At 34.8% G+C, this 8,922-nt stretch overlaps 1 protein-coding gene across 4 annotated transcripts in view; it reads left to right on the top strand.

The window, feature by feature from the left end:
- Positions 1 to 700: 700 nt before the first annotated feature.
- tpm2 (tropomyosin 2 (beta)) overlaps positions 701 to 8,922 on the top strand; it is a 32,914-nt gene continuing 24,692 nt past the window's right edge. For all 4 annotated transcript variants that reach the window (XM_059357604.1, XM_059357605.1, XM_059357603.1 and 1 more), the window contains exon 1: positions 701 to 1,184. In XM_059357604.1, coding sequence (XP_059213587.1) covers positions 1,071 to 1,184 — 114 coding nt within the window. In that variant the 5' untranslated portion in view covers positions 701 to 1,070. The remainder of the gene's footprint in view (positions 1,185 to 8,922) is intronic.

Raw genomic sequence — 8,922 nt, 5'->3', positions numbered from 1 at the left:
AAAAGAGGAGGACCATACAAATTTTCCTCTAGGCGTAATTTTCCTTTTCCTGAAAAAGGGATTCCTTATATGTTTGTTATTACAGTGGTGACTCATAATATTTACACCACTAACAAAGAGGGTAAAGTCAACTTTCTCCGTCTCTTGCCTTTCAAAATGATCTTTTATTAATTGGAGAATTCCACTGGGAATAGCGTTAGATAGATAGGTAGATAGATAGATAGATAGATAGATAGATAGATAGATAGATAGATAGATAGATAGATAGATAGACTTTATTTATCCCAAGCAGGGAAATTACAGTGTAGCAGCAGCATTACACACAGAGACAATAACAACACAAATAAATAAAAAGAACAACCTAGGCATACTTCAAGCAATAGAATATAAAATACAACAAAAAATACAACAAAAAATAAAGTGTCTAAAGAAGGAGTGTGTATTAAGGAGTAGAATTTCAGTGCAGAATAAATATGAATATACAGTATTCTGCACTGGAATTCTACTCCTTAATACATACTGGAAGATTTTGGATCTAATAAATTCTTCATAACTAAGAATTTCACCTTCGTCATTTTGTAAATCCTTAAGGTAAATGAGATCCTTGTCAATCCAATGTTTCAGATAGTTACAACTGTCCCTGTCTCCCATTGCTTTGCTTATTTGACTAAAGTAGAAGACTTCCTGAGCAGGACCAGACTTAATAAATGTCTTCATGTCTTGACAGCAGGGACAGCTTTGTGTCCACGGTGCTGGAGGTGTTTGCTGATGTCCCAGGTGGACAGCTGACGCACCTGAATGTGATTTATTCACACATGCTGGAGACAGACGTCACCACTCTCACTGGACAGCTCTCACTGCTGACTAAATATGGACAATGTCCCCGTGTGGATCCCGCTGAAAAAAAGAGTGGGCTCGTCAGCTGCTGTTCATCCTCGAGCTCTCCCCGAGCCGCTCAGACCAGTCCACCTCCGTCCCTGTCCCACACCGGATCCTCCGTCCCTGTCCCACGCCGGCTCCTCTGTTTCTGTCCGGACTAACTGCTGCTGAGAGCCACAACCTGAGCAAACATGGAGGCCATCAAGAAGAAAATGCAGATGCTGAAGCTGGATAAGGAGAACGCGATAGACCGGGCAGAGCAGGCTGAGGGGGACAAGAAAGGAGCAGAGGACAAATGCAAACAGGTAGAGAGAGATGGAGCTGCACCACACCACCACTGTCTCTTCTGAAATCAGCAGCAGCACTTATTAAAACAATCAGTCAATAATAAGAACTCAAACTAGAACATAAAAGCATTAAAAGAACAATGCTGAGTAGCCTAAGTCTGTATGTGTGTGTGTGTGTGTGTGTGTGTGTGTGTGTGTGTGTGCGCGCGCGCACACTGCAAAAAAGGTGTGTCTAAAACAAGATAAAAACACTAAATCTGAGGGAAATGATCTTGCTGCATGGACAGATAATTTCACTTGACAAGATTTCTTAAATTAAGATCGTTAAATCTAGAAATAAGCATGTTGTACGCTTAAAATCAGAAATTAACTCTTCAAACAAAATAAATGAAAGCTGCAAGCAGCGATGAACTGGCCCGAGCAGAGTGCACTGCAAATTATTTGTTTCTTACCAAGATAAAAAACTTGAAAAAAACTTTAGATTTAGAAGTGTTAGATAATTTATCTTGAGTCTAAGAGTTAATTTCTTATTTTAAGGGTTCAACATGCTTATTTCTAGATTCAACTATCTTAATTCAAAACTTCTTGTCCATGCAGCAAGATCATTTCCCTCAGATTTAGTGTTTTTTATCAGATTTAGTGATTTAGTGTTTTATCTTGTTTTTAGACACACCTTTTTTGCAGTGTGTGTGTGTGTGTGTGTGTGTGTGTGTGTGTGTGTGGGGCAAAAGTTTTAAGCTGAGAGTGAGAAGAAATTGTCCCAGGCAGGAAAGGTTGAATCAAGTTTGAAGTAAACAGATGCTGGTGGTTTTGTTTCACATCTTCACATGTTGTACCGGAGCAAACTATGCTGTTTTTAAAGCTGTCCATCCATCATTATTTTAAAATTAAACACCAATTTTCTTTGAATGTCTCCAACATAGGCTACTTGAAAAACTGTGTGTAATAGATTAGTGCTGCATAAAGGATAACAAATTGCTATTTGACTGTTAATATGGATTTCATGAAAAGTGTTGGACCTAAATGGCAGTGGTCCAATTAGCTGACAGAAAAGGTGAAGCTTTAAATGACAACAATTCAGTATCGAGTATTTATTGATTTGATACTGTAGATCATAATACACTTTATTATTAAAACAGCCACATACTGTGTCTTTTGATACCAAAGTTAGTGCTTATTATTCTATATGCTGATGATACCACTATTTTTCTTACACTCAAAGATTAACATAGGTTGATAACTTCCATGTTTTACGTTGGATGTCTGGTTCAAATGCAATAAATGATTTCTTAATATTAAAAAGAGGAATAATATGATCTTCAATACCCTATCATATTATCTCCACCATAGTATTATTTGTTTTTATTCATATTTGCAAGAAAAAAAAGTGGGTAAGCAAATACAAAACGGTCTCTATTCCATCTTTTTATTACAAAAAAAAAGTTAAAATAGTCATTAACTGCAAATGAAATGCTCATACTGTCCCATCATTTCAAACCCTGGAGTTATTAAACATACTCCACATTAATGAACTTCAGAGAGTCACTTTTGTTTTTCAATTTCTGAACAATCAATTTCTAGTTTTCCCTCATAGTTTCTGTGTAACTAGATGTCAGATCCACTGTTATCACATCTGTTGATGTAGTCAGATCAGTTATACAGATCAGCTTCTCTGCTTCTCATCCCACTCACTCTTCATTTCTGATTTTTTAATTTTTAATTTTTAATTTTTTTTTTCCACTTATAGTGCAAGCATATGTTATTGTTTCCCTGTTTTTAATTCCTTGGTCATTTTTGTGCAGTATTTCCTGTTTGAAAATTGTAGTTTATGCTCCTCTTAAAATATTTGAAAAATGTGTACGGGCACAAATAAAGAACTGAATGTGAACTCAACTATCAGTGGCTACTGTGGCTCCATATGGGGTTAAAACTCAGAGAAAATCATTAGATCCTTAGTTTGATATGTAATAGGTTACAGATTACTAGTTAACCAGACAGTATAAACCTCACAACAATGGACTACTCAACACTGATTACTGACAAACTTTTATTCAAAGTTATGTGTTATAACTTGAATCCATATTGGAATCTATGTAAATCACAAACAACAAGCATTGTTGTCTTACGGCAGGACCACCTGCCTTGGGGTGGTCTGCTAGTCCAGGTTGCTTAGAGCAGTAGTTCTCAACCTTTTTGAGTCGCGACCCACAAAGCCGCGAACCCCGCTCAGTGAACACAATCTCACGCACACAGTTCAGATCACCCAAAAAAAGAAACAAAATGACAAAAAAAAGGAAACAAAATCACCAAAAAAGACTCAAAATGACCACAGAATGACAAAAAAAGGAAACAAAATAACCAAAAAAGACTCAAAATGACCACAAAATCACCAAAAAAAGACACTAAATGACCAAAAAAAGAAACAAAATGACCCAAAAAAGACTCAAAATGACCACAAAATGACCAAAAAAGACACTAAATGACAGAGAAGACACTAAATGACCAAAAAAAAGACACAAAATGACCAAAAAAGACACAAAATGACCCAAAACAGACACAAAATGACCCAAAAAAGAAACAAAATGACCAAAAAAAGACATTAAATCACCAAAAAGACTAAAACACATTAACACATGAACACTTTAACACAGTGGAGACAGAGCTGACTTCCAAAATGATTTAGCAACCCACAGAAATCATCTCGCGGCCCCAACTGGGGTCCCGACCCAAAGGTTGAGAATAGCTGGCTTAGAGCAATGTATTGATTGGATTGGCAGAATAAGGGCCGATAAATGGAGCTAGAGCCAGCTCCTTGTAAGCCATCCTACCCTTGATAATGTCATGTTACACTCTTATTTGTCCCAACCAACTGTTTTATCTGAAAATTTACTAAAAGATGCAAAGTAACAGAACTAATGTTATATTCTATATAAGCTTTTTACTGAAGCTATCCTATATTCTGATCAATTTCCGTTGTAATCACAAACATTATGATATGATATTTTTTCACACAATTTTCACAAATGGATTACAATTACATTTAATTACATAACAACATATGTAACTAGTTACTCCCCAATACTGTCACTCTTAAATGTGAAAGACCGCCTTCTTTATAAGCAATAAAACCCCTAAATATACTGGCTAAAGTGAGCTAATGTCAACAAACTTTAGAGAGGCTTTTGTTTAGTTTAGTTTTTTAAGTATTTAGAGTGCCATGAGTCTGAAGCTGTTACTTGTGGTCACAGCCACAATGGCTGCTAACAGCTTATCAGCATCCAATCTATTGTAATTCTATAATAGTTTATCTTAAGCTGTACAACTGAAATGGCACACATTTTTGAGGTTATTATAAAGGGTTTTATACAGTGAAAATGGACCATTGAGGAGATATTATATATATATATATATATATATATATATATATATATATATATATATATATATATATATAATATATATATATATATATATATATATATTTATTTTATACATATTTTTAAGGGGCATACTATACCTTCAGCAGACAGTAGAGAGAGAGAGAGAAAATATTGTAAATATTGCTTTCTTTTATTGTTATTAGTTTTTCTTTTCTTTTAAAATGAATAATAGAATTATAATCATTTATTTATATATTTATATTGCTTTCCTTATTGTTATCTTTTTTTTCTGACTCTTGCTTTGGCAATATGTACAGTGTTACGTCATGCCAATAAAACCAATTGAATTGAATTTTCATTATCGATTAATCTGTCGATTATTTAAACGATTAATCGATTAGTTGTTTGGTCAATAAAATGTATAAAAATATCAATCAGTGTTTCCCAAACCACAAGATGACGTCCTCAAATCTCTTGTTTTGTCCACAAACCAAAGAGACATTCAGTTTATTGTCATAAAGGAACAAAGAAACCAGAAATATTCACATTGAAGAAGATGAAATCAGAGAATTTGGACTTTAGAAAACTGCTCAAACCAATTATTCCATTATCAAAATAGTTGATGATTAATTTAGTAATTGATTATTGTTCGATAAATCGGATAATTGTTGCCGCTCTAGACCCTTATAAACAATTTAGTTTTTGTTACGTGTAATGTAAAACAAACAAAACAACAACAACAATGGCCAATGTATGAAGACTCCAGCATCAGTTTAACTGGGAGCTAACTGAGGTTGAGACAGTCATCTAAACTCTAGTGGTGAGGAATCCACTGTATGGGTGTTGGAAGATTTTCTCTCAGGTGATAAATGATAAGTCAGGACAACATCAAGTGACCTAATGAAAGCATGGATATTGAAAATAGATTCAATGCATTTCTTACAGATATGGATGCACTGCAAAAAAGCCGACTTGTATTTTTTGGTCTAAAACAGTGATTTAATTTCGTAAAACTTGGAAATATAAATTACTGACATTTAGGGCAATAATGTAAGTTAGCACAACAAAGAAAGCCAGTTGTCTGCTCAAAAACAAGTTGGTGAGTTGTTGTTACTTATATATTTAAGTTGGGGTTCACAACAAGGGACAATAGTTCTGCTAACTCTTATTTCTTTGTTGGGAAATTCGGTCATTAGCGAAAGCTAGCGGCTAACTGATGCTAGCGGCTAACTGATGCTCGCAGCGCTGCTTGTTACAGCTACAAGGGTAGCCATTAGTGTATCAATGCCAACTCAAAATTGTGGTCGCAACATTAGCTGACATTCATAGCGGCTTTACAATCGTGCCAGAGAAATTCAGAATTGAGCAAACTCAAAAACAAAACTTAAAATCTTGAGTTTAATTGTCCAACTAAAAAAATAACTGAAGTTTGTTGCCTTGAAATTTTGAGTTCACCCAACTTTTCTTTTTTTGCAGTGTGTGCACAGGGACATAACGCTTACGGCAGACACTTAAAAACGTACTTATGACACACACTGTAAAAATGTCCCGTTGTTTTTACAGAAAAAAACTGGCAGCTGTGGTTACCAGAATATTTCCGTAAGAAACACAGTACATATGTCAACATCTTTACAGAACAACTTGTATTTTTTTATTTTTTTTATTTTTTTTTTAAATTACAACAGTTTTAGGATGTAAAATTTACATTTTAAAGTTGTAGATTATACCGTCCTTTACTGCTAATTTAACAGGATGCTGCTGCTTTTATACTAATAATTTATGCAAAATTTACATGCAGATTTAGCTTATTGTGCATTTACTACCAGTAAATTAACTTTCAGTTATTATTTATTGTACACTGAATACCAGTAAAATGTACAAGTTGTTCTGTAAAGTTGTTTACATTTGTAGCCTACTATATTTTTTGCAGAATTATTCTGGTAGCTGCCATTTTTTTTCTGTAAAAGCAACATCATTTTTTTACAGTGCAGTTAACAACAAAAAAGGGTCTATCAGAAGTAAGAAGAGCCCCACCAGAGAGCTGTGCTGTAATCCTCACCATTCTCAAAATAATGAATACAATTTTTATGATAAATAGTGTCTATTGCAGTACTTAGATTTAAAAAAAATCTGATCCAGATGACAACAACCACAGTCTGATATGAGAAAGATCATTAGTGGTTTTTATTGGAGCCCTGTCATATTTAAAACTTTGAAACAAGTTATACCTCCTCGGGTGGTTGGTATGGCGAATATAGATAACTTGTTATTTATATAAAAAGTTTAATGGAAAAACAGTACAGTACAGTATGTTGCAAGTGTTGCAATGACATTATTGAATTTTGCAAGTCAAATTCCTTATATTATATCAAATGTTTCCCAAAGTCAGCTGCAGAGAGAAATCATGGGCTCATTAAATACTTGTGATGGACCATAATCAGGATTTTTATTATATTTTATTCACTTTTCTATGCCTTCACCACAATGCTTCTCTGTGGGAAAATACTGCCTCCTTTATTTATTTGTTCATTTTTGTAAGCCCAATAGTAGTTAAAAGAAATGAAATCTATGAGACACAACAGGCTTTCAACTAACTTCAATGTTCACCCATCTGTGGCACTCTGACACTCTGAACAAGTGCTGTAGAAGTCAGGTGCCATTCTATAAAGAGCGATAAAGTGAGTATAGTGAGCCAGTGGCATCCTCTATGGCTGAAAAGTGACCATATGGAAAAACTGAATGAATTAATGCTTTATTTTGGTTAAAAATAAAATAAAATCATGTTTTAACAAAAGAATCCATCAGACAGCAACAGAAAAAGGACTAGGCTCAAGCCCCAAGACTTATTTTTACCCATCCTGTACCATCTACATGTATACATTATATACATTACATTAACTGAATAATTCACATTGTTACAAAACACATGATAGCTTAAACTGAAAAATCCAATTCAATCAAATTTCATTGTAACCTTTGATCATTTTAGACTTTAAAGTCTTCTTGAAAACTAACATAGAGTTACACATCTTTATTTCATTATTTAGTCCATAATTCCATAATTTTACACCCAAAACTGACACACATCTGTACTTGAGATTAGTTCTGACTTTGTGAGTTTCAAACATTAGCAACCCCCTTAAGTTATAAATACCCTGCCTTCATTTATTTTTTTTTAAATACAAACAGGAATTGACATGTTTACCACTCAAAACATAATTTCTAATGTTTTTCTAATGAGTATACAATGTCCAAAAATTGTAATGTGTGTGATCTTATAAAAAGCTGATTTGTAGAATCTGCAGAAAACTGCAGTCTGTCTTGTGTGAAACCGAAATTCAAAGTTGATTTATTCACGTTAACTATATAATATTTTCATGACCATTTTGGGTTCCTTTAATTTTCATTGCCATATAAAGTAAAAACCTACTTTGAAAAGGTAGGTGAGTCAACAACTTGCATTCACACTCCTGGCAATGACTGATATCTGAACTCTTGTCATATAGCACATTTAATCCCTAAATGGCAGAGCGCCCTTGCAGACTAGATGTGAGGATAGTGAACATATCATGGAACATGTGACCAAAGTCTGCAGGGCTCAGTATGTAATGTCAGAGGGTGGACATCACCATTCAGTGCATTCAGAATTTGCTGCCCCCTGCCAAATCCAATTAGTCACAGCTTATTGTTTCAGCTAAAGGACACAGTAATATGCCTTTATGGATGACTTGCAGTCTCTCCTGTGCAGCTCCACAGTGGAATTATCAAGATCAGATAGCAATCAATGAATAGATAGCAACTATTCAAACGTGCAACTGTCCACATAGCATTTGTTCCCAGGGGACCCGGCTGTAACAGCACAATCACTTCTCTCTGCTGAGAAGAATTGAATACTGACATGTCTATTTCTGTGTTCCCTCTAAAGAGCCCCACCTTCTTTGAATTGTTGCTCCTCTCAGAAAGACAGTCAAGGCTGTTGGTTTGGGAGTTGCCACAAAGCCGACTGTAGGATCAGGACTGTCCCAGGCTATTTGTGACTGAGAGGCCTTACATGGATACAGGCTGGGAGAGACTGTCAAAGAGACATAGAAAGGACATTTGTCCTGGGAACATTGTGGCTGGGCCACATCACTGTCATTTACAATTGGCTTTTTATAGTTCTTGAAGCTGTTGCTGAAACAATCTTTGTAAATGAGTCATTGGATAAGTCCAAAATAGGAGGATCATGTCATGTACAAGAAAACACTCAGTAATCTGCTCATTACATAGATATTATTAGTTGTTATGGGCTCATTGTGCACTGTAAAAAAGAAACTGTTGTTTTTATGGGGAAAAAAAACGGAAAAAAAGAACTTTACCGTAATAAACGTAATACC

Source organism: Centropristis striata, chromosome 19 (genome assembly GCF_030273125.1).
Source record: "Centropristis striata isolate RG_2023a ecotype Rhode Island chromosome 19, C.striata_1.0, whole genome shotgun sequence".
NCBI classification, from domain to species: domain Eukaryota; kingdom Metazoa; phylum Chordata; class Actinopteri; order Perciformes; family Serranidae; genus Centropristis; species Centropristis striata.
The sequence above is the reverse complement of the archived record's forward strand: the minus strand, read 5'-3'. Positions and strand labels throughout refer to the sequence as shown.